This window comes from Cucumis sativus, chromosome 3 (assembly GCF_000004075.3).
Source record: "Cucumis sativus cultivar 9930 chromosome 3, Cucumber_9930_V3, whole genome shotgun sequence".
Classification (NCBI taxonomy): domain Eukaryota; kingdom Viridiplantae; phylum Streptophyta; class Magnoliopsida; order Cucurbitales; family Cucurbitaceae; genus Cucumis; species Cucumis sativus.
Window position 1 is genome coordinate 29523208 of NC_026657.2, and position 25099 is coordinate 29548306.

A 25099-nucleotide genomic window follows, 5' to 3' on the forward strand; every position below is an offset into this window, starting at 1 on the left:
AACACGTGTTGAACGAGTTTTTTTAATATGACATTGCCCTAAGTTAAAAAAAAAAAAAGTCAGAGTAAGATTTTATCGTTTCATAGTTGGATGTTTAAATCGCACGGTTTTCTTAATCTAATGTAAATTTTAAAATTAAAATTCAACTGATAAAATAAACTTATTATCCACCTTGGTGTAATTAAATATCTATAAATATTGTTAGATTTAAAATTTAAAATTCAAATGATTTTCTACCTTTTATAATTTAAGGTTTGAATTCATATCTTTTCACTTTTCGGTATAAATCAATTGAGTTCAAAACTGGAATGCAGTTGAAGATGATTGTGTCCGTGAAATGTGAATATCTAATTAAAAGGTACGTGAAAAACTCTTACCAGAACAGTTATCTTTTTTTGTAAAAGACATATAAATAAATTCGTTAGTATTAACTTTTGGTATAACTAGAGTTTTAACTAAGGGACATAGGGAATTATATAAATACCTTATATCAGTTTGATATTTCATACACATCAAAACTAAAAAGAAATAATACATTGTTCCCAAAGCACGGTGGATGTAGGCATTTGCCGAACCACTTTAACGCCGTGCGTAAATCTTCTTCTTATTTTTCTCTTCATCTCACCATCATCCAAAGTAAAAACCAAAGAAGAAAACCATACATTACAGTAAAGAAAGAAAAAAGAAAAGTGTTGAGAGCTCATTCAATATTATGTATACACGCAAGTGAAAGGAAAGGGAAAAAGTAAAACACAAATAAGTGAGAGAGAACTCACCTCTACGTACAATTAGGTGGCTTATCTGTATCCATAAAAGTGTCAATCCTTCAAAGTAGATGTAATTTTCTTTTAGTGTGCAACGATTTTAACGTAGATAAGTGTGAGTTTGTAATATTTATTTTGCTACTTATATTGTAAACCAAATGTTTTAATATCTATGGTTTAATCTAGTGACACATCCAGATTGTAGATCCAATCAAAACTGGACCCAAAAAGTTGATTAAGAAAAAACCAAGCTCAAGAGTAAGGATATGGGCTTGATTACTAAAGGTTAGGTTGGTTGGCCCGAAAGCATCTGGGTTTGAGTGATATCCCACTTTCTAGACTCAAATTCCTCCAACCATAAGGCACCATTTGTACATAAAAAAACAAAATTCAAACATACTATAATTGACACGACCCCTAACACAATAACTTAGAAACTTTGTTACACTCTAAATTTTATATTTTCAAATGTTGAAATTTATTCATTAAATTTCAAATAAATCTTAATGGTAATATTTATTACAAACTTGTTGTTGGGCTTTTCAAGTATTTTATTAATATTTTTATTACAAAGTTCGAAAATATATTACCAAATTGTATTTTTTTTCTCATAAGAACAATGGTTATTATTTAAGTAAATTCCATAAAAATCAATCTTAATTACTAAGTTTGAGTTTTATTAAAAAAATAGAAAAAAACAAAATCCAACGTAGATTATTACACGAGTGGTCCTCATCCTGTAGTTGCGACACATCATCAGAAAAGCAATCCACCTAAGCACAACAGCTGGCCAGTAACAAGACGTGGTGGTTCCTCATTGGATAGTAAAAGTAGACCCCATTGAGATTTCAAACTGTCGTCTCGTTTCCTTTAAAGATTGTGAACCATGACGAACTTTACTATTTTTGTTGTTGCTTTTCTTTTTCCTTTTTTAAATAAATAAATATACAAAATGTTAATTTTTAATTTAATAATAATAATAATAATATTATTATTATTATTATTATCTCTCTCATTGGAGCTTTGTTTCTCTTTCCATCTCTATCTCTTGGAAGCTAAATATTGACCGCGAACCCAAAGCTTCTTTTCCATTTCGGTTTTTTGCCGCTCTGTTTTTTCTCTTTCAGGTTTTCCCGGACAAAACCCTAGCCCTAACTAATCCGCCTCTCGTCGTATTCCGATCTGATTCTACTTTCCACACGCCTGAAATCTGTTTCCGACCGGTTAGATCTCAGATCCGCTGTTCTTAAGAATTTAATTGGTGACTATCTTGCTCGTGGTTTGGATTTCATCACTCATTTCCTTTGATTCTTGACTTGTTCTCATCGGATTTTTCATTTTTAGGTTTCGAGAAAGGTGTTGAGGTTAGATTTCTTAATTTTTACGCGTTAAACTCTCTGTTTTTTATGATGATAACCGCTGGCGGTTAGTCAGAATTAATGTTTTTCTGATGCTTTTATTTGTTTTTTGTTTTCTTTTTTTTCATTTTGATGAATTTAGGTTTTTTTTAAGTTTAGCATTTGAATTTGCAGGCTTCAAGGAATTTTATTCAGTTTTTCTTTTACAGGATTTTGGATTTTCATTTCCACTCTGTTTGGGCTTTTTGGATGCTGTCGATTGGGTTTGCGGGATTGTTAGCTACTGGCTTTGCAGATTTGGAGGAATATATATTGGATGGGAGAAGAAGCAGCTGGTTTGGCTGCAGTGACAAATGAGACGCTGGGGAAAGAGAACGCTTCGAGTACTGAATTGAAGCGAGACCATCAGTGTCTTGATGAAGATACGGAACCTGAGTCTTTGCATAACAAGAAGCAAGCTAAGGAAGTGTCGAATGAAGACGTTCGCTCAGAAGTATCGAATCCTGTAGTTTCTCCGAAAGAGAATCATTTCCATGATATTACTAGCCAGCCTGAGGAGGTAGAAAACACTACCCAAGTTGAGCGTGGGGAGCTTACATCGGCTTGTTCGGGGAATTCAAGCTCGGAGGATATCTCGAGCGGTGGAGTTCGTTGCCAGAATGACATGTCTCAAAACGACGTTGATATGTGTGATGTCAATGAGGTTTCTCGGGTTGTGATTGAAATTCCCAAGCATGCTAGTTCAACTGGAATTAGGAAAATTACGTTCAAGTTCAGCAAAAAAAAGGGTAACAATGGCGCATCCGTTTCAGCAGACAAAGTCCATTCTTATGGAAACTCTGACAGGGACGGTAAACCAGAACCTTCATTGTTGGATGATGCTTGTACGGAAACGTCTGCACATAGCTGTGAAGGTTCTGCTGAGAGCAGCAGGTATTCTTTAGGCCCAAATAAAATGGAATTGAAAATGTCGAAGAAGGTTTTACCCAACAATTATCCGTCGAATGTTAAAAAGCTGCTGTCGACTGGTATACTTGACGGAGCTAGAGTCAAATATGTATCTACGACAAGCGAGGTATTTCTTGTTTTTCATACTTCTTGATAATTCCCAGCGCCATTTTCTTCATGTTCTGATTATTTTATTTTGTTTTATTTTTATTGTACTGTTTCTGTTAGATGAAGCTACAAGGTATTATAAATGGCGGAGGTTACATGTGCGGATGTTCAACGTGCAATTTTACAGCTGTAAGATATAAGCAATTCTTTTACATGATTTCCGGACTCCCTTAAGGTGACCTAACGATGATTTTGAACAGATCCTTAGTGCTTATGAGTTCGAGCAGCATGCTGGTTTCAAGACTAGACATCCAAATAATCATATATACTTGGAAAATGGAAGGCCAATTTATAGTGTCATACAGGAAATTAAGAGTGCACCTCTTAGCATATTAGATGAAGTGATTATGGAAGTAGCGGGTTCGTCTGTTAACATGAATTCATTTGAGGCTTGGAAAGGTATGGATATTTCTGATTTCTTTTTAATAAACATCATCTATCTCCTTTCTGGAAAATTATTGGGGTGCTTGGGGTTGGTTTGCTTTTATGTATACAATAAAAGATTAGTAAAAAAAAATATTTAAATGTGAGATCAAGTTCTGGATAAGTAATGAATTCCTTCCTCTGGAAATGTAGGAGTTGGACTCTCTTCTTTAATTGACAATTTTATGTTCTGCAGCAAGTTTCCACCAGGACAGTGCAAATATTGTAGTGGAAAATCATGATGTGAAGCTTCCTAAACTGTCACATCCCGTTGAGAGGTATATTGTAATAATCTGATAATCCCTTTCTCTGGCTGTTGAATTATATAAGGATTTGTTGTATTGAAAAGGGTAGTTCATTCTTTGTTATTTTTTTTCCCTAGCTGGATTATGTCCATCCCCTTCACACTCTTGCAGCAAACGCTGCTCTTTCTGTGTATGTGTGTATATATATTCTCAGTTGGCAGTGAAATAAAACTTGTATGTTGTTGTGCCTCAAAGACTTAAAGTTGACTAAGAGTTAATTTTGGTCTGATTCTAGGGCTTGAGGGCAAGGAATATTTTAAGATAAGAAACTCCCTAAATTTTTGGTTAGCCACCTTACTGATCATACACAATTAGATTCTCTTGAATGGATTAGACATTTTTTGTGTGTGTTTTGGAGATGAAGGAAGATCTGTGAACCTTTTGCTGTCAACAACTTAAAATACTTTTTATTAGCGAATTAACATTTTGCTCCTTGTCATTGCACGAGAAACATGAAGCTATGAACTAGGGTTGTTTTGGGACTTTTAACTTTTCTCATAATTATTAAAATTTTGAAAATGCCTTTTCTTTGTGAGATTTCTATACTTTTTATTTACTCGATAAATAATAGTCTCTGGAAGACTTTTTTGCTTTGGTCATAACAATACTTTTTGTTTTATGCAGACCAAACCCTAATTTTTCCAATGCCGTCTTGCAACACAAGAAAACGGCAGAAAAAGGCACAAAAAGAAGGTATTTTTCTCTAATTGGATATAGCAAGTCCATTTTCTATTTACTCTTTCCAAAAGAAGTTTCTAGCATTCCCTGTCACTGATAATTTTCCACTATATTTGCAGGGATAATGATCTTCACAGATTACTTTTCATGCCAAATGGCCTTCCAGATGGGGCTGAGCTAGCATACTTTGTGAAAGGACAGGTAATTAAAATATTAGCTGATGTATGTATGTGATGAACGAGTTTGTTGATTGATCTGATATTTCTTTCTTTCTGTTTTCCCTACTTCCCATAGAGAATACTCGGAGGCTTCAAGCAAGGAAATGGTATTCTCTGTAGTCACTGTAATCGAGAGGTTAGTTGCTGCGAAGTCCCAACCTTTGTACTGTATTGATTTATTTTTTTGTCTATATTTATCTATTTCTAAACTATTTCACAAATTTGAAACAGATTAGCCCCTCCCAGTTTGAAGCCCATGCAGGGATGGCTGCCAGACGTCAACCGTGAGTATGATGTTACGTTTTATGTTATCTTGAAATGCTACTAGATTGTCATACTAAAAATAAAAATTTCTATGTAATGCAGGTACCGCCACATTTATACTACAAATGGACTTACACTTCACGATATTGCAATTTCCTTGGCTAGTGGGCAAAAACTTACCACAGGAGACAGTGATGATATGTGTGCTGCATGTGGTAATGGAGGGGATTTGATTTTCTGTGATCGCTGCCCTCGAGCTTACCATACAGGTGAATTTGTCTTTTTCCGTTTTTTATATCATTCCTGTCTTAGAATAAGGTTTCACCAGGTTGATTATTTTTAGTTTTATGTTCAAAACTGCATCCAAAATTATGTAATAGGGCTGGAGTACGGATTTCAGTCTATCTCCACACATGGGCTTAGCATAATCATTTTTACCCCACTCTGGCCAGTAGTTGTGTTATTTTCATTCACTTGCCTTTTGCTAAGTTCTTTGAACTATATCCTGCTTATTTTACAGGCTGCCTGCATCTACAGAATGTTCCTGAAGGAGTTTGGTCTTGCCCAAACTGTAGAGATAAAGTAGGTTCCAATTCGAAGGCTATTTCTGGAGGTTCTTTGAGTTTTTCAAAGCCAATTGTTTTTAGGTTGACACGAGTTGTTAAAGCACCAGAGTATGAAATTGGTGGTTGTGTTGTTTGCAGGTAGTTACCTTTTTTCTCCCGCTCTTCTCTGACAGCCTTCACGTTCATTCTTTGGGCTCCCTTTCTTTTTATATTTTATTTAGCTGAAACTTTCGATCCAATAGTTGCATTTTTTTTAAAAAAAAGTTATTTTGTTTGTTTGTTTGTTTTTATTTATTTCATTGGTTTAAAAATTAAGGCAATATTTACTAATTATGCTTCTTATGAATTTTTTTTCTTTTCTTTTTTAAATAGATAACTGCTTCTTATAGAGTAGTAAAAAACCATAAATCGAGTGTAGTTGACTTTCTAGGTGTGTCCTTTGTTCATTAGTCTGGATGACCGGGGGTATCAATAAACTGGTGGGCCAGCATAATGTTGATTTACTGTTTCATCATAAAACTGAAGCTTTCTTTACTCTTTACATTGTTTCTTATAAATTTTTAAGGAAGGAAATTTCATATCCCCTTATTTCTTAGGTATAATTTACATGACTAAAAACTCTAACACAACTTCTCCTAATCTTGTAGGCGACATGATTTCAGTGCTGCTAAGTTTGATGATCGAACTGTACTGCTCTGCGATCAAGTATGAACATTATTTCATATTTTACTTTCGAATGGTTTATAATGTGCTCTGTTTAATTTGATGTCTAATTTTCTCTTTTCCAGTGTGAGAGAGAATTCCATGTAGGTTGTCTGCGGGATAGTGGATTATGTGATCTGAAGGTATGTTTAAGATTGATTTCATTGCTTTTAATCTTAAATGATACTATGAAGTTACTTAGGGGACCCTGATCTTCCTGTAGGAACTCCCCAAGGATAAGTGGTTCTGCTGTGACGAGTGCAGTAACATCCATGTGGCCCTTCAGAATACAGTTTTGAATGGGGCACAAATCATTCCAGATTCATTATCAGATTTGATAATCAGAAAGCATGTTGGAAAAGGATTATTAGTTGATGAAGCTCTTAATGATGTTCGGTGGCAAATTTTAAGTGGAAAAAGTCGCTTTCCAGAAGACCTTCCATTTCTTTCAAGGGCAACTGCTATTTTTCGAGTATGTTTCTCCATATTAGTCCAATACTCTTCTTTTTAACTTTCTATTGAAATTTCAAATCCACAACTTTGCAAGTTTAGAATTTTTATTCCGTTCCTGTTACAATCCAAACATATGTAACACACAAATCTGAGCTTCACGAACCTAAGTTTTCTTTTTTTAAGTCTATGAATCAAATTCCCTTGAATAATTTTTACATTTTGAGCTAATTCTTTCGAGTTTGATTGACATTATTAATTTTAAAGTTCTAATCACAACTCTTATTCCTTTAACAGGAATGTTTTGATCCTATTGTTGCAAAATCAGGTCGTGATCTGATACCTGTTATGGTTTATGGGTAAGATAAATGTTATTCCTTATGCTTATCCCCGTTTTGTTGGCAAGATAAATATTTGGAGTCATATCTCTACTTTTCCTTTTAAATTTTACGGAGTTTAGTTTTTTCTTTCTTTCAATTGATAAATTATGGAGGAACTGGTCAAGTCACCGTGGCCATGTTCCCCATGGCACAGCAGTATTGTTCCTTCAATTGACTCTAGGGTCCTGTTGAATTCATTCCCCATTTCTCATTAACTGGATTGTCGATTGTCTGTTTGTGTATTTATACAGTTAGATATTTCATGCTTGATTTTTATAACTTTCTGCAGGAGAAATATATCTGGACAAGAGTTCGGAGGAATGTATTGTGTTGTTTTAATTGTGAGGTATGACTTACATTTTTTTAAAAAGTTATCATTATTATTTTAACCCTATGCTGATTCTGTCACTTTCTTTTCTTAGGTCAATAGTTGTATCGGCTGGTCTTCTTAGGATCTTTGGTCGTGAAGTTGCTGAACTTCCTATTGTTGCCACAAGTAGAGAACATCAGGGCAAGGTAGGCGCTTAAGGTTCTTTTTAAGAAGGCTATAGGTTTTCATATCTTCTACTTTCTTTCGCCCTAGTTGAATCTTTTTCTTTTTCTTATGGCTGGCTTTTTATGTGCAGGGTTACTTCCAAGTATTGTTTTCCTGTATAGAGCGGCTACTTTCTTCCCTAAATGTGCAAAACCTTGTTCTCCCTGCAGCCGAGGATGCCGAATCAATTTGGACCAAGAAATTGGGCTTCAGAAAGATGAGCGAAGAACAGGTAAGTGATATTCCATAATGCCATGGTTGCCTTTTATATTGGTGTACAACAAAAAAGTTGGTCACTCCAATCAATTAGCTTCCTTTAAATCGTTTCTCATCTTGTTGTCTGTGATTGGGCAGTTGATTAAGTATATGAGGGAGGTCCAGCTGACTATCTTCAATGGAACATCAATGCTAGAGAAGGTGGTGGAGCAATCAACGTTATAACGCATCATGATTGATGCGCAAGTCTCTATATGAAACAAGTCCAAGTTAGATTCTTGTTGAAAGGAAGGAAGGAAGGAAAGGTTTTAGGTGAAAGTTGGAATCACATATATATATCTATATATATTTTTAATTTCATTCTTTTCCCCCTTTTAATATCCTCCATAGAAAATAGTTGTGATGTATAATTGCTGCGAGTTCTGGTTTCTGACTGGCAGCCAGAGGAAACAATCTCATCTCCTGGGAAGGTTGTTCTGTTTGTACAAACTAGAAATTAGATAGTCAACTAATTGGAGGGGTGCGAGTGAAAAAGGAAAAAGAAAAAAGAAAAAAAACAGTGCATGCTGACCTTTTATTATGCATGCTGGAGAAATCTCACTTTGTTTTTGACTTTGATTGATAATATTTGATGTAGTTGTTCCAAAAGTGTAAAAAAGAAGAATAATAGAAAGAAAGCCTAAAAATGTGCCAGATTCAGTTTGTGTTGCTGTTGCAGACATAGGCCCCAACCTTGGGAAGAAGGGAAGGCTGTGTTTTCCTTTACTCTTGCTTGTTGCCACTTTCAACTTTCAACTTCCAACTTCCAACAATCTCTCCATCTCTCTATCTGTATGCATCCTTCTAATCTCTATCCTCTTTTTTCTTTTTCCAAAATTTTCACAACTACTGATCATCTTTCTGTATATATTTGCCTTCATAAATTTTGATCTCATGTGATTTTTTTTTTTGCATCTATGTCTATTCTATTAGTTTTTATTGTTCTTTCTTTCATTTGCTCAAGCCTGAGTAGTTAAAATTCTACACATGGAGTCATCAGTAGGATATTGTATCTGTTGTTTTCAGTTGAACAACATACAAGTGATGACTTCTTTTCCCATCTTTTTATTGTATGGAGTGAGGGAGTTTTCATTTTGGATGGAAGGGTTTGATGAACTATTGATTAAGTAGTGAGTATTTTTATCACATTGTGACCTTTTAAAAGAGATTAATGAGATATTACTAATATGGATTGGATCAACACGATAGATATTATTGATATGGAGCATGATAAGAGAAATCACGAGTAGTGATTGATTAAAGAAATTTTTTAGTAGATTTGAAGGGAGAAGATTACAAGTGCAGTCAACAAAGAAGATAAATATGCTTTTAAGAGCTTTGGATGGAATGGACCTTTCATCTAGAGCACTGGCCTCATCCAAGTCTGACGGAGCCGCCATCCATATGGAATTGATGTTTAATAGAAAACGTAACAACTTCATGTCAATGATCTTGATTTACATATCTCCGTTTAAAATCGAGTTCACCTAGAAAGAGGGTTGAGGAACAATGATGGATATCCTCAAGGATCAAATTCCGATAAAAGAGCTAACAGAAAGTTAGATCAACAATGTTAGAAAGAGTCATTGATGACCAATGAGTCAACCAAATTGTGTAAGAGTTTTGAGGCTTAAAATACTAATGATTGCATGTCATATTGCTTAATCAATTTAAAGATGAAGTTTGCTTTCCATTTGATCTAAATAGTTACTTATTTATTTACATTCATTTTTATGGATATGTATATAACACACCTGTATACATCCACGAAAATCATGAATAGATTTGTTGATAAAAGGGTTGAAGGGATTAATAAAAAAAAAACTCCCTTAGATTTGTAAACTTGCACTCCCTCGTAAATCTGCAGGTTTCTAATATATTCCAAAATAAAATCATAAGAACTCGTTTTTGGATATTGGATATTTTTACTGAAGTAAATATTTTCTACCATAATGAGCTAATTAAATAGATCAAATTACGAGAATGTTTTAAATTCAACACTTTTTTTTATATGAATAGGGCGTAAAAATCGAGTTCAAAGGCTCATAATATCCTCATTAATTAATAGTTTTTTGTATTGAAAATATATACATGTATATTTAATTATTTCACACACATATATATATATCCTACATTATATAATATAATAATATTTAATTATTTCACACACATATATATATATCCTACATTATATAATATAATATTACCGCATGATAAATTAGAGCATAAAATAAGATATAAGAGGTCAAATTGTACATATAATCCGTCAACTTGGTGTGTAGTGTAACAGAACCAAAGTAGTGAAGTTGAAGTTTGAATTGATAGCCGTGGATGGTATCGAACTCAAGGTTTAAATTGGAGTTATAAAGTTCGATTAGGGTTGGAGGCATTAGTCGGTTGACATGTTGTCAATGGTTGAAGACTTGTGAAGTATGAGTGTGATGATGTTGTGTGTTCTTTAAGTCGAAAGTGACAATGAATGTAAATGAAATGAGAGATGAAAACTAACCAAAATCGAATGAACAATGACACCGTGCAATAAAACCAAAATGGTTAAACCTAATATTATGCGAAGATCTTTTTTAAGATATATTGAATCTTACATTAACAAACATTTAAACAAAATTAAATGAAAATACAAACATTACTTGCAATATATATTCTATTTAATGAATCCATTTCAATAATAAAAAACATTATAATTTAACCAAGAATATACAATAGGATTGTCTTCATAATATCAAAATCTTTAACTATACATATTTTCCAATTAAGCTAAAACCATGTCTTACACAATATTGTGTTTGAATTTTAGCTAGGTTTTAAAGTTTTCAAATCTTCAATATTCTATTTTATTTTTCATTCAAGATTCTTAAAAGATAATAGTCTTTAGAAAAATAAAATGTTGAAGAAAAAGCAAAGAAATGAATATTTACCTTTCTGTCCCAATCCATCATTTTATACTTTGTCATCAGTTTGTGACGAACCCTATTTGGTATCTTCTGATTCTCCCTAACATTATTATAAAATTTAAGAAGAAAAGAACAAAATGAGATAAAAGCAAAACTAGGTGGTTCTTATAAACTATTTTTGTTGCATATAAATCTACACGTTGTATATGATCTCTAAAACTTCAAATGATTTTTTTATATAAAATAAAAAACAAAAAATATTGAGATCATTAGATCATAATACTTTCGAGAATATTTACAAATACAACCAAATATAACTAATTACTTTTAAAAATATAACTAATTACTTTCATAAATGTGATATTTAGTATATTTTATGAATATTCGATTCCTTCTCTATCTTAATCCATCTATTCCCATTTCCTATTTAAATAGACATATTAGAGAAGTATTTGGCACTTATTTAGATTTATATTTTGATACTCATACCTTAACTAAAGTGAGGTATTTATTAAATCACTAAATTGGAGTTTTTTCTTTCTTTTTTTTTTTGTTGAGCAAACACTAAATTTGAAATTCTTTTGTTGATAACTCCAAGGATCTAGACATTTCTTTTTTTTGAAAAACCTTCCTTATATATTGTTTTCAAACCTGCCAAATTCAAAATAAATTACATAATAAAACATTCAAAGCCTCTAAATTATTAATAAAAAAATAATAACTAATTATGATTTTGTAATCCATGAAAATAGTAGGTTATTTGAGACGTTTTTCTTTAATGTATAACCTAAGTTTTTTGTTTTTCTCAATTCTTTGTATTATAGACTTGTGAAGTGTAATCAATCAGCTAAGTTGAAACTTGAAAGAGAAACACAAAATCAATTCTCCAAATTGAATCCTTCAACCTCCAAAAACCCTCAAAATTCTCCTTTAATTTCTCTTTTCAAAACGATGATCCAGTCCCCCACACGTGATCCTCACGTGCTCAAACACCCACCTCTTTACCATCGCAATAGCCGCCGTCTGCCGATCATCATTTGAACTTCACTCGACCCACTAAAATCAACACACACTCAAACAAAACCCATTTCTTTATTTCCTTTTCAACTTTATACAACGCTTCATTGATCCAACCATCGCCTCCTTCTTCTTCACTCTCTCTGTTTCATTATTTTCAACAGAACTCAACCAATGTATCTCTCTGTTCCTCACTACCCATCTCTGAAATTTTCCACCTTTCAATCCCACAAGGTTTGTTTTCGTTCGCCTCCAAATCCCTTTTCGAGATTGCCCCCCCCCCCCCCCCCCCCCCCATCTGTGATTCTGTTTCTGGGTCCAATTTTAGCTACAAATTTGAGCGCAATGTTCATACCTCTTTTTCCCATTTCAGCTAAATGTTTGAATTTTCTTCGTTTTATTCCATTGCTTTTGGTGATGTTCTGTTCGTTTCTGTTTTTCTCTAGACGAGTTTTCGAGTGTTTTCTGTGGCTACCAATGAGACCGCCAATTATTTGCCGCAGGCTCCGATTTTGATTCCTGATGGACCATGGAAACAGGTAAGGGGCTGTGAATTTGCTCTCTTTGCATCCTTAATGATTTCTTGATTGTTTTGATTCAGTTTGAGTTTCTGGGGTTGGCCGATTACTTTAGTGGCCTTCTTATTCTTGTGTTCGTTTTATTTTCCTTATCTTCTCTACATAAGTTTTCTCAGAATGTCAAATTTTATAATCTAAAGAACATTTAATTTTGTACAAATGTTCTTTGGAAGCGATCGATAAAGTATAGGTATTGTCAGATTTTCAACTTATTATAAGTTGTCGTGTATCCTCAGTTTTTTTTACTTTTTATAAGTTCAAACCAAAAGTAAACTTGTTTTTGTAGATTGATGGAGGAGTTAGTGCTGCAAAGGGGTTCAAAGCCGCAGGGCTTTATGGAGGATTAAGAGCAAAGGGAGAGAAACCTGACCTTGCACTTGTTACTTGTGATGTTGAAGCCATTTCTGCTGGTATGAGCCAACTGTTGAGTTTATCTGTGTTCTAAATAACAACCTGTTTTTGGTTGTAAGACAAACTAGAGAATGATTGTTATAGGAAAAGTTTTGATGGTTTTGGCCACGTTCTTGGCGAACTTATCCCGACTCATTTTGAACTTTTTATTCATGCCGGTTAGGTTTTGGTCGGGCACATGAAACTTAGCCAGCTGTGTCTAAGTTTGAAGAACATTCTGATACTGACTGAGTTTGCTCATTTTCATTTCCAGGAGCATTTACAAAGAATGTAGTTGCTGCAGCACCTGTGTTATATTGTAAAAAGGCGTTGGACTTTTCGGAAACGGTAGGTTTTCTATCTCTTGTTTAAGTTATGTTTACCTATCAGCAAGACATTAAAACCGTAACTAAACAAGTTCACTGATTTTGCTAACTAAACTACTGTTTAACAAAAAGTAGTTTTACCTTATTTTCTAACAATGATTTGATTGATTCTACAATTTGTTAGGCACGTGCAGTGTTAATCAATGCTGGTCAAGCAAATGCCGCTACGGTAAGCTGTTGTTTTGATGACATCAATTGAATATTGTTTGGACTCAAAAAGATAAAAGTCTATGCGTATCTTGGATGAATATATACATAGCTAAGTGTCTTTTTGTTGTTGCAGGGGGAGGTTGGTTATCAAGATATGATAGAATGTGTGGACAATCTTTCTAAGGTATGCACCTTCATAGGGTTCAGAACAAACTTCTTAATCTTTTTCTGGAACAATTGTAAGTTGTATATAACTTTAATTGTAGATTCTTCAAATAAGGCCGGAGGAAGTATTAGTTCAATCTACCGGGGTGATTGGTCATAGAATAAAAAAGGTACGAAGATACGTTATGTATTGTGTTTTAACAGAAAATATACCTACTGGATGGTTTGTCTTGAACTCTAAAGTTATCCAACTTCAAATGCAGGATGCACTCTTGAATTCTCTTCCAAAACTAGTTGGATCCCTTTCATCTTCAGTTGAAAGGTATTCCTTTAGTTAGTTTCATTTGTACTTTTTGTTGTTATATGTTCGGCTTCGGCTTCTCTGCTGTCCAGTCTTTTCCTCATTAACTTTTCTGGTTGTGCATAACTTTATCAGTCTGTTTACAGTGCAGCTTCTGCGGCAGTAGCGATAACGACAACTGACCTTGTTAGTAAAAGCGTGGCTATTGAGTCACAAGTGCGTAAAAACCGTTTTATATTACCTTGTTCTGCTTGTGAACTATACAATAGTCTTGATCTAACCAACATAGAAAGCACTTTCAACATTGTACTTTGATAAAATCATAGCATAATGGATTAACAGTTGATTTAATGCCCAGGTTGGGGGCTCAACTATAAGAATTGGAGGAATGGCGAAAGGTTCTGGAATGATTCACCCGGACATGGCTACTATGCTCGGTGTACGTATCTTGAAACTTTGCATTTCGTACTCAAACAAGTTAAATGGCTGGGATTGTTTGGAATAATGTTGAAATGTTACAATGTGGTAGGTTGTAACAACAGATGCTGTGGTTGCTACTGATGTTTGGAGAAAGATGGTGCAAATATCTGTTGATCGAAGCTTCAATCAGATCACAGTATGATTGTTTAACGTCTTAACAACTTTTTTACTGTTGGTTCTCTTTCACATATAATATGCTCAGGGAAAATTTACTTGTCCTATTGTACTCCATATGAATCAAGTCAAATCAAACTAGCTAGTCTTGAAAATTGGTTTTAGAGTAATTCATTTAGTTTGGGTTTGTAAATGAAACATTCAGGATGGATTATATATTAAAAATTTAGGCACATAGGTGGAGTACCATACCAAATCAATGATGCAATACAATAATGTTACATAGGTGAGGTGACGTTGGAAGTACCATCAAAATTGTCCTTTTTAAAAGAGAGATGGGTTTGATGATGTAGGTGGATGGGGATACAAGTACCAACGATACCGTCATTGCTTTGTCGAGTGGCTTGTCGGGATCCAGTTCAACTATGATTTCGTCCTTGAAAAGTCGAGAAGCAGGACAACTCCAAGACTGCCTTGATGTGGTATGTATTTTTGAGAATCAGAACATCTTCAAAAGAAATTTGAGGAAAAAGTTATTTCCATGTTATAGGATTGTTTCTCCTTTCTATTTTCAGGTGATGCAAGGGCTTGCCAAGTCAATAGCCTGGGATGGAGAAGGTGCTACCTGTCTAATTGAGGTCGGTCTGCCATTTCTATAAGCCAAAAAAATCTTTTACATAGTCTATGCATTTTAATTTCAAATTACCAATGCCACAGATTACAGTGACTGGTGCAAATTCAGAAGCCGATGCAGCAAAAATTGCTCGTTCGGTGGCAGGCTCATCACTTGTAAAGGCAAGATTTTCAATCTTCATCATCTTTCTCCTACGCACTTTACTTTGTGCAAGCATATCTCATCATTGTTTTTCCATGCTGCAGTCAGCTGTATATGGCCGAGATCCAAATTGGGGAAGGATAGCAGCGGCTGCTGGGTATGCAGGGGTACCTTTTGAGCAGACGAAACTCAAAGTGTCCCTAGGAAACATTCTCCTTATGGATGGAGGAGAACCCCAATCTTTTGACAGGTTTAAAAAGACAAATCACCTAATCCAATTTTAATTTGACCACTTTTGACTATAATTGTATATTATTACTTTTTTCAGGGCTGCTGCTAGTAACTACCTTAGAAGAGCTGGAGAAACCCATGATACCGTCAGAATTTACATTTCTATAGGTGAGAAGATGATTTAGTATAACTCTGAATGGCCATCATGAAAACTATAATAAAAGATACTTTTTTTAACACCAGCCTCGAGCTAACCTAGATAGTTGCTTTGATCGACAGGTAATGGGCAAGGAGAAGGACGAGCATGGGGTTGTGACTTGAGCTATGACTATGTCAAAATAAATGCAGAGTACACTACATAAATTGTCGTCAAGCCAGCTAGCTATGACAGAATAATTGTATCTCTCGGTCCTTTGGGGGAAGAAGTATATCAATCGAAATCATTTAGTTGAGTTCAATTGATATCTCATTAAACTTTATCTTCTTTAGGACAAGATCTAAATTATAATTGAGTTTATTCCAATTTCAAAGCTTTCCCTATTTTCTCTATGAATCTTCTATTTTTTGGTATTTCTAGAAAAGATGCAGCACTTCTAAATTCCGTTAGTCATTACAAAGAAGCAAATCAAGCATATTCCAATAGAAAAGAGAAGCAGTCACAACCATATCCATAACCATAGTAACAGTGTCGAAATTCAACAAACATCATCATATAACAAAAGGTAAATCCTCAGAATCTCTCGTACAAACAAACAACAAACGAGTTAACGTCATACAATTTCTTGGTCCAAGCATCTCGGTCATCAACAATCACAAATGAAACCAAAACATTTTATTTATTTACAGAATACAGTGAGAGAAGATGAAAACTTGGACGAGTAACGCTCACAAGGCTTCAGTAACAGAGTAGTGCACCTTGGTGACTGATGTTTTCAGGAAGATGCTTCCACAGTGAGAGTCTGAGCTCCCGTCGTCGAAACTCTCAAACTCGTTGAGAGTATTAACCAAACTTTCATGAGAGTTAAATGATCTTTGATACCGATCAGAACTACCAACAGATTTGCGAGCCTGCCTTTTGTCCCTGCCACCACTTCCGCGCGAAGAGTTGCTGCCCTTCTGTCCTTTCTTCCCATTCTTCCTGTTCTTTGATTTCTGCTGTTTCTTGTTGTTTTTGACACAATGGCACAACGATGTCTGAGGAGGGTCATACACATCAGGAGCCCATGTCACACTCATCTTAGGTGACTCCCCATAGTGTTGTGCTCGGCTACCTTTCATCGCAGATAAGAGCTTTCCAGGCACCTGGATGTTGGAAGTTAAGTCAGCAAACAGAAAGGAAGACAAAATGCAAATATGCAATGGCTTCACAAACATTTACTTTTCACTAATTCATTATCTAAAATTGAATATAACATATCTACAAAAAACCTCAGATTATGTGCTGCTTTACGAGTAACAAACCCAAATCTGCACTTGGGGTGAACAAACAGAAAATGTAGTATAGTTGTGTAAAGAGAATTATTTTCAGGTTATACTAATCATCTAATGTCAACGAAGAAACGGCTAATCAAATTAACTTCATACATCAGTATTGCAAAAGGCCATCAACTTAGAAAGCAAGCCAGTTTGCCAACAGCAGAATTGCCTTCCCAAGAACAGAAAAGCATGGCATAGTAAGAAAGAGTTCACATTTTTTTTCATTTATGGAGCAAATAGATGATAAGCCACTATATTTTAAAAAATGGGTTTTCTATATAATACATAGGATCAATCGCGTCAGCCAAACTTGTAAAGCTTGTCCTTAGAAGTTTTCCTTCGTGACCAGAAAAAAAATTATGATATCAATAGTTTCCATGGAAATAAGAATCAGAGATAGCAAAGCTACGTGACTGATTACAAAAATTATTAAACGCAGGACACAACTATAATTTTTCCCTATTTAATTTTGACAAGAAGAGAACTTACTGGTAAAGAAATGGAACGTGAAAAGGCTTGATGATTAAACTCATTACAGGACACATCACCCATCGCTGTTTGTCGTTCCTTATCATTTTCTGAAGTATCATTTGGAGGGGATGTTACAACAGGGAGGGGAAAGGATTTGGATTTTCTTAAACACTTCTTAGATAAGTTCGAGGGAATTTCAAGCTCTTTTTGTTTGTTTTTAACATTTGAATTATCGCTGCAATTCACATCACGTTTAAATTCTGAACTTTGAGTATCTTCAATGCTCAAAGACTTCTTAAAAAACCCATCAAGATCACTAAACAATGCAGCATCAATTTCTTTCAAAGACGACTGCAGATCATCCACCAAACCGTCTACACCGACAGCCAACTTCTGATGAATCGAAGGGATGTCCATTCAGATTTATGTAAGACACAAGAAATCTGCTAGAACCTGCACATATATCCAGAATATCGTAAAACATGCCGGAAAGAAATTCGATCCTGTAAAATTTTGACGAAGAAAATAAAAAGAATAAGGACAATACCTCGCACAATAATCAAGAATGCAAAAACCCTCTCAACGAGTAGCCAATTGCAAGTGACTCGCTTTCAGAGGCTTCGATTGCCAATAAACCTCAAGATCAAAACAATAAATCCTTACCGTACAATTAAAATTTCTCTAGGAATTCCAAACCTCGAATAGAACCAAAAGAGCAAGGAGGAGGAAAGAGAAGATTGAAGAATACGAATAGAGCACGAAATGCACTAAAAGAACCCTATGTTAACTAAGATTACCACGCCGATCACCCTTTTCGAGCCGCTTCAGACGATGCGAAGAGGAACCACCATGAAAAGAAGTCAAAGAAGGAAGCAGAGGGCGAAGGTAGAGATCAATAGTTAACGAAGGCATATTGAAATGCTCTCCGTAACCCTAATTTTCGTAGGGTCTAACAAAGCCTCAGATTTGCGAGCCAAGAGCTTGAAGAAAACTTTGAAAAGAAAACGAAAATGTGCGAATCAATCAAACTCAGAGATTGAGAACATTAAAACCTGAAATCATTGAGTCAAATGGATAAACCAGAAATCATCTGATCCGTAACATGATGAAAAAGATAGGCGGAGATACAACGTCGGTGGAGGTGGAGGCGGAAGCGGATCGGATAATTTTGGGAGGATGAGGTCGAAAATGGTGGCGGAATTGGGATCTTACGGAACTAATCCTTTGGGTCAAGGGGAACGAATCGGTCGCGTAGATATAGCTGCCACACCCAATCACAACTCTCCACGTTTATTACCTTTGACAATTCGCTGATTTAATTGTTTTTAGATATTTCCAATCTTACCCTATTGGGCCGGGCCTCTTACTCTAAAAGCCCATTTCAAATATATTTCCACCCTTTTTCTTTCTTACAATTAAACAAATAATTCATTTGGATGCAATGGTTCTTTTTTCCAAATATTTCCTCCTTAATTCAACAAACCCACCATTGTTATATTTATGTGGTGTGTAGCTTATATCTTTTGTATACACTTAGATATCACTTAATCTATTATACAGATGTCACTTATACAGATATAGCTTATGGGTATGTCTTAATTTGTTTTGTTGTTGCTGTTGAGTTTGGTAATTTGGGATGATTAGTTGTTCTCTTCTTCCTTTATCTGAGTTGTGTAGCCTATTTTTGGTAATGCTATTGTTTCCCATCCAATAGTGTAATAAACTCAAGAGAAGTACAAGTAATGAACTATGTTTGTTCATCTATACTTAGCTTTTGCTCCAACAAATAGAACTATATGTGGCCACATTCCTCCACACCCCTTAGAATAGAATTACGTCTCATATGATTGATCCTTTGAATCACATCACATCCCATTAAGAATTCTCGATTATTTTGAGTGAATAATTACTTAGTTCAAAGCACTTAATATTAATATTTAATTTTGCGCAACAGAACAACACCGCTTCGCTTCGCTTCACATTCAAACACTACGTACGGTATTCCATTTAATATACTTATATTTCTTATCATCTTTCGCATCACGAGTTGCAAATAACAAAACCCTAACCACATCGATTCTCTCAAAGCACTTAATGCTATCTCACTTCACAACTGACAGAATCCTGCTACAAGCAAACTCAATCACAATCAAAATGGCGTTCCTGAATTACCTCGATTCTCATCAATATTGCCTATCATCACCAGTTCGATCGATAGATCGATCTCTTGTTAAGAAACTTTCAACTCAGATTATGAGAGCATGTATTCTATAATCGAATCGAGAACAAAATACCAGTCGGATCTTCAGAAACCCTAGTCTATCACATTATAATAGAAGCATCGGCCATTTGCGAAAGAAAATGGAAGAGAATATACCGATGAAAGAACTTTGTTATCCATTAAAACTATTAGTAGTTCCATACACCTGTAACCAGAGAGAAACCAAGATCTACACAAAGGGTAACCAAAACGAAACCCTAATTCCAAAATTCGCCGACAACGGTATCTATCTAAGAGCTTGTAAATTTGGTTACGGCCTTAGTTCCTTCAGAAACAGCGTGCTTTGCTAACTCACCAGGAAGCACTAATCGAACAGCAGTTTGGATCTCTCGTGAAGTGATCGTAGGTTTCTTGTTGTATCTTGCCAATTTCGAAGCCTCTTGAGCAAGTTTTTCGAAGATGTCGTTGATAAAACTGTTCATAATGCCCATTGCCTTGCTGGAGATTCCAATATCGGGATGAACCTGCTTCAAAACCTTGAAAATGTAGATCTTGTAAGTCTCGTTGCTCTTTTTAACCTTCTTCTTCTTATCGCCACCGTCTTTGACGATCTTCTTCTCAGCCTTCGGCTTCTTCTCCGCCGAGGAAGGGGTTTTCTCCGCTGGCTTCTTCTCTGCGGGCTTCTTTTCGGCTTTCGTTGGCGCCATTGTTGGAACTCAGAGTATATTCAGGAATAAAGGTGAAGGTGGTCTAGCAAGGTTGAAGACGGAGAGAGTGATTCAGAGCAACTGAACGATTGTTGTAAATGAAGCGGAGGAGAGTTTATATAGAAGATGAAGCGGTTTCTTATTGGTTAGTGGGACTTTCTCGCGGATCGACGACGTGGCGTAATAAGAACCGTTGGATTTTATTTAGAGAAGTTGCGGTTGAGATTACGTACTTAGTTTACGACTCGTTCCGAACTTCAGACGGACTCGACATCTATCGCCGTGGGAAAGGCCTAAGTGTTCAATTTTCATACTTAAACTGGAGAATTTTATTCTTTGTTAATTTCTAACATTTTTTTATTTTAATAAAATTTTGAATTTGTTGATCTTTTTTATAAAAGAAAGTAATTATTATATAATAATAAATTAAAATATTTACAAAATATTATTCATGTTAGTCTGTGAAGTTTTAACTTTTAAAATAATTTATTTTAACCAATACAATATAGAGGTTGAGCTTGGATGGTTAATGGTTTGTATGGTTTGTTTGGATATTATTCTTTGTTAGTTTCTTTTGTGTACAAGATTAGTTTCTTCCTTCTTCCATACAGTGTTGTCGTAGTGAGACAAAGGTTTAAGCGAAAGCTAAGATTGCACGTGATCATTAACAATTAACAACTACTAAGTGTGCTAATAAGATAAAAGTTTAGAATACTCCCTATTATTGAAATAAATTTAAAAGATAAGAAAATAGAAGATTTTAGAACATTTTTACTGATTCACAACTAAATGATATGTCAATATTTTAATGTTTTGAGTAAAGGTTGTTTAATCAATTGTATCCAGAGTTAAAATATTGTAGCATTTATAACCACTGAGAGATACATATCAATGAGCAATAATATATGTGAATTTCTCATAAACAAAAAGGATGAAATGGAAAAATCAAGCAGCAGGCAAATAATCCTTGCACAGTGGACTCATAAGAGCTAAGAGCAAATGTTAATTAAAAACGATGGAGAAGAAACTCATCAAACAGAGAGAATGTTATTAACTCTATGTATTCATCTCCTTTACTTTTCAGAACACACAAGTTCAGTGTCCTAACTGCAGAAACACCCAGGTGTAAATTGTAAGACAATAGTCCATAGCAGCGTCCTTAGGTATCTGAACTTATTATACTGAACCAAAAACTGCAACTCGGCTCATTAAAACCTGCCCCTGACAAAATGTATAACAAAATAGATTACTTGTCTGAGTATCAAGTTAAAAAAGTAAACTGATCATCATGACAAAGGAATATGGATTCAATCTAATCATCGATCTCAATCAAGTTTGAAGTAGTCAAGATTTACAATAACAAAGTTAATTGTGCAAGTGGATCGATCTAGTAGCAGGCCCAAAGAGATGGAAAACCCAAAAAAGAACCAAGGAATAGCTTGTAAGACTCCAAGTTTATAGCACAATCAAGCAACAATGTGGTCTTCTCATATGCGACAAGCACATAAGAAACAATAAACAACTGTACCAAAACCATGTTCCCGACTTTTGCTTCTAGCAGCATCTACTTCATCAGCCATATCCTGGGATAAGATTATGGAAATACAGTGAAGAGCCTCCATGCAACTGTGTTGCTTCGTTCAAAACATCGTGCAGTAGATGCAAGTAGATTTATGACTCTTCTAAATTTCTCGTTTCCTAACAAACTGTGACTCTCTCAGCTTGTTTTATTCATGGTATTGGGAGTAAGAAAAGTTGCGAAATCGATGTGCACTATATGGAGAGACAACAACAACCTTTCTAGGATTCTTGCATTTCTCAGAGATTCTACAGATTTCTCGAGACCCAGCCGAAAGTATGGCTCTTCTCTTCCAATGGAACTAATTTATCTGTGGAAGCTGATCTCAATGAGACACAAAGAAAATCACAATTGCAGGATTCGTGTGGCTGAGCTTTTGCTATGCCAATTTTTACTCAATAAAGCACCTCCTCTGTTAAACTATCACCTTATGCTTTAGATAAACTCCTTTTAGACTTTTACTACGAAGGTTTCAATATTATAAGTAGACATGATTACTTCCATAGTTCCATCTACCACCACATATGATCTTTTAACAATGATGATAACCATAAATTTCTGTACAGACAACCCAGATAGTTATAGTAAGTAACGGAGCTTGAGAGAAGTGAAAGTATGTACAAGAGCATAAAAGAAAAAAACCCAACAAAAAAGAGACCCCAAGGTACTACAAAATGGGACTCAAGTCCAACAAAATCAAACAAAGGCCAAGGTTACACAGACCACAAAAACAAACAAGATCTTAGCTCAACAGCACCCAGTGTACGTCGAGGACCAAAAAGTCCCTTCTCCAAGTCCCCACCTTCATTTGTACTAAAAAAAAGTTACACAGACCACAAAGGAGGAATTGAACCTTGCCACCTCCCAAACATCATCAAATAACATAAATATGATCTGCCTAGACCTTTCCATTCATTAAATCCTTCACCTCGTCCATGAAACCAGTTATTCTTTTAGTTACATACAGGCGAGCCCATGTCTAAGCATACAGCGACTAGAGGAATAAGAGAGAAATGGTCGAATCCATGAACTTTGCAAAGGGAATAAACTTTATGACATATACAAGTTAAAATCACACAAATAGAACAGACAACAGAATGTACCAATGGCATGCGAGAATGAAAAGTAATAGGCAACTTCAAAACTCTATTAAGAAATACACAAATCCTCCATGTCTTACGTTTCAGATTCTCTACTTTTCATCTGCAATGTAAAAATGCAAGAGCTATTTGGAAACCTTTCCATAAAATAACCTTTTGATTTGTTTTAGAAACCGCATTTAAAAACGGCTTATTATGGTTAAACTTCCTGTTCCCTCCAAATTCATAAAGAACATGATTTATTCTAAAGAATTTCAGCAAAATTGGGAGTAAATTGTGCCGAACCTTTGAGAGCTGGGGTTAACATTACGATGAAGAATCCGACCGACACTCGAATCGCCGCCATCAATCAGCTCCCGAAGACCCAAGTCGCCCGGCTTCTCCTCTTTTTGCTCTTCTTCTTTCTCGTCTTCCTCTTCTTCCTCTTTCCATTTATTCAACTCACGGTTCACCACCTGCCTCTGAAGCCTCTCAAAGTAATTCCCATAAATATACTCCGGCGAGTATCCATTTTCTTCATCAAACAACATAATATGACCGTGCCATTCCCAAACTCGAAAATCCGAATCCTTCTCTTCGTGAAACCCCACGCAGACGTGGTGCTCGCCGACTGTGACGGCTTGGCCGGAATTGGGTTTTAGGGAATCGGTATTTCCGGCGAGAATCACGCGAATGATCTCTTTTTCGAGCTTCGATTCTTCTTTAGCGAGCGGTGTTCTGTTGTCGTCGTTGTCGTCGTCGGAGAGATTGGCGGCCTCGAAGATAAGTTCTTCAAGGGATTGTGAGAGAAGGGGATTGTTGATGTTGTTGTAGTTGACTGGAGGCCTAATTTGGAGCCTCGCCATGAGGGTTTGAAGGAAAAGGTTGTCCATATTGGCGTTGTTGTTGAAGGAATCCATGGATTGGTTCCGAGCTTCTAAAAGGTTTTCTAGGAATGGAATTTGAAGGGTTTTAGATGAACCACGGGTTTGCATCTTCTTTGTTTTTGCATTTATATTCCTTTTATTCATCTCTACATTATAAAAGGATTCCAATTCAAGTTATACAAATTATCATATTGTATTGTTAAATATTAGGGTCTAGGGTTTCAAGAGCCCAAGTGAAAAAGCCCCTTTATTATGATCAAAACATCAAATTTTCTAGTTGTGTAATCACATCATAAATTGTCGTAACAATCCTAACATGACCATCGCTGGACAATTATTGCTGCTCTCCGTTTCCAAGAGGGAGAGCGCAATGTTAAGTATCTGTAAGAAATGAAATTTATTGTATATTGTTTCAAATAAAAATATGCATAATGAGAAGCAAGAGCTTGTCACGAGTTTAAAAGAGTGAGTGTGAGTATCAAGAGAGAAATGTCTATAGCGATGATCAAGTGGTAAGGGACGCCACACATGCTCTAAGATCATAAGGTTCAAAAAAATTGTTTTCAACAAGGAATGGAAAAGGAATGAATGTGTACAAACTTTTCATCATTTTAGTCTATATTTATATGAAGATTATAATTTGTTAGTTGATGGAGTACAATTCAATTTTATTTATAAGTATAATTACTGTATTTCAAATTTATCGATGATAAGTTAGTTAAAACTTGACAATTTAAAGGAGATGAAAACCGAAGCACATACACCAGCATAGTGTTTTAATCATATATACGGTAAATATATTTTAGTCTTTATTTACTTTTTAAAATTTGTCAATAGTCTAACATCGACATGTCAAAACGAACATAACTCAACTTACACATATAACAGAGTGTTAACCTTGAAACTAGATGTCTCGTTCATTTCATTCATACTATCAAAAGATATACACATTAATTTCGTTACATTGGCTACTAAATTAGCATAATAGGAATACGAAGAGGGAATGACATCGCTTGGACTGGGTTAGGTTGCTTTATATATATGTGTATATAATTTTGACTATTTTTTCATTTTTTCCACTAGAAGTTAAATTTTCATAGCAAACAAAGTGTCATATTTACTTAAATGACCTAAACATGTTTCATTGATTTTTTAAAAATTTATAA

General features: G+C 35.0%; 5 protein-coding genes across 10 annotated transcripts; 2 read left to right on the top strand and 3 right to left on the bottom strand.

Annotated features, from left to right (window-relative positions):
- The first annotated feature begins 1799 nt into the window (after positions 1-1799).
- Positions 1800-9327, top strand: LOC101207817 (hypothetical protein). Of its 5 annotated transcripts, none has more exons than XR_004215238.1 (21): positions 1800-2025; positions 2109-2128; positions 2332-3197; positions 3299-3367; positions 3439-3637; positions 3858-3939; positions 4591-4659; positions 4764-4845; positions 4939-4998; positions 5094-5146; positions 5229-5395; positions 5647-5830; positions 6340-6397; positions 6481-6537; positions 6618-6866; positions 7142-7203; positions 7514-7570; positions 7647-7740; positions 7851-7991; positions 8114-8806; positions 9292-9327. XR_004215238.1 is itself a non-coding variant. In XM_004137897.3 (19 exons), the coding sequence occupies exons 2-19, from the start codon at positions 2439-2441 to the stop codon at positions 8198-8200; spliced, it is 2529 nt and encodes an 842-aa protein (XP_004137945.1). In that variant the 5' UTR covers positions 1800-2128; positions 2332-2438; the 3' UTR covers positions 8201-8880. The 5 variants fall into 5 exon arrangements, 1 of the variants encoding a protein (XP_004137945.1); XR_004215237.1 differs by having other exon boundaries at positions 1800-1987; XR_004215236.1 differs by having other exon boundaries at positions 1800-2128.
- Positions 9328-11857: 2530 nt separating this feature from the next.
- Positions 11858-16047, top strand: LOC101222699 (arginine biosynthesis bifunctional protein ArgJ, chloroplastic). The gene is made up of 17 exons (XM_004137712.3): positions 11858-12177; positions 12390-12482; positions 12808-12931; positions 13186-13259; positions 13422-13466; positions 13581-13631; positions 13714-13782; positions 13876-13934; positions 14060-14129; positions 14272-14352; positions 14443-14529; positions 14861-14989; positions 15083-15145; positions 15225-15302; positions 15387-15532; positions 15611-15681; positions 15793-16047. Exons 1-17 carry the CDS (start codon positions 12118-12120, stop codon positions 15873-15875), a joined length of 1383 nt encoding a protein of 460 aa, XP_004137760.1. The 5' UTR covers positions 11858-12117; the 3' UTR covers positions 15876-16047.
- Positions 16048-16153: 106 nt separating this feature from the next.
- Positions 16154-18727, bottom strand: LOC101207898. Its single transcript, XM_004137736.3, has 3 exons — positions 18008-18727; positions 17479-17913; positions 16154-16815 (listed from the first exon to the last, which is right to left on the bottom strand). Exons 2-3 carry the CDS (start codon positions 17875-17877, stop codon positions 16399-16401), a joined length of 816 nt encoding a protein of 271 aa, XP_004137784.1. The 5' UTR covers positions 17878-17913; positions 18008-18727; the 3' UTR covers positions 16154-16398.
- Positions 18728-19832: 1105 nt separating this feature from the next.
- LOC101209354 (probable histone H2B.3) lies at positions 19833-20492 on the bottom strand. Its single transcript, XM_004137742.3, has one exon. It carries the CDS (start codon positions 20386-20388, stop codon positions 19972-19974), a length of 417 nt encoding a protein of 138 aa, XP_004137790.1. The 5' UTR covers positions 20389-20492; the 3' UTR covers positions 19833-19971.
- A 737-nt stretch (positions 20493-21229) lies between these two features.
- On the bottom strand, positions 21230-24136 carry LOC101208380. 2 transcript variants are annotated; one of them, XM_004137738.2, is made up of 2 exons: positions 23353-24136; positions 21230-21609 (listed from the first exon to the last, which is right to left on the bottom strand). In XM_004137738.2, the coding sequence occupies exons 1-2, from the start codon at positions 24075-24077 to the stop codon at positions 21597-21599; spliced, it is 738 nt and encodes a 245-aa protein (XP_004137786.1). In that variant the 5' UTR covers positions 24078-24136; the 3' UTR covers positions 21230-21596. The 2 variants fall into 2 exon arrangements, with proteins under 2 accessions (XP_004137786.1, XP_011651910.2); XM_011653608.2 differs by having other exon boundaries at positions 21230-21603; positions 23353-24087.
- Positions 24137-25099: the final 963 nt, after the last annotated feature.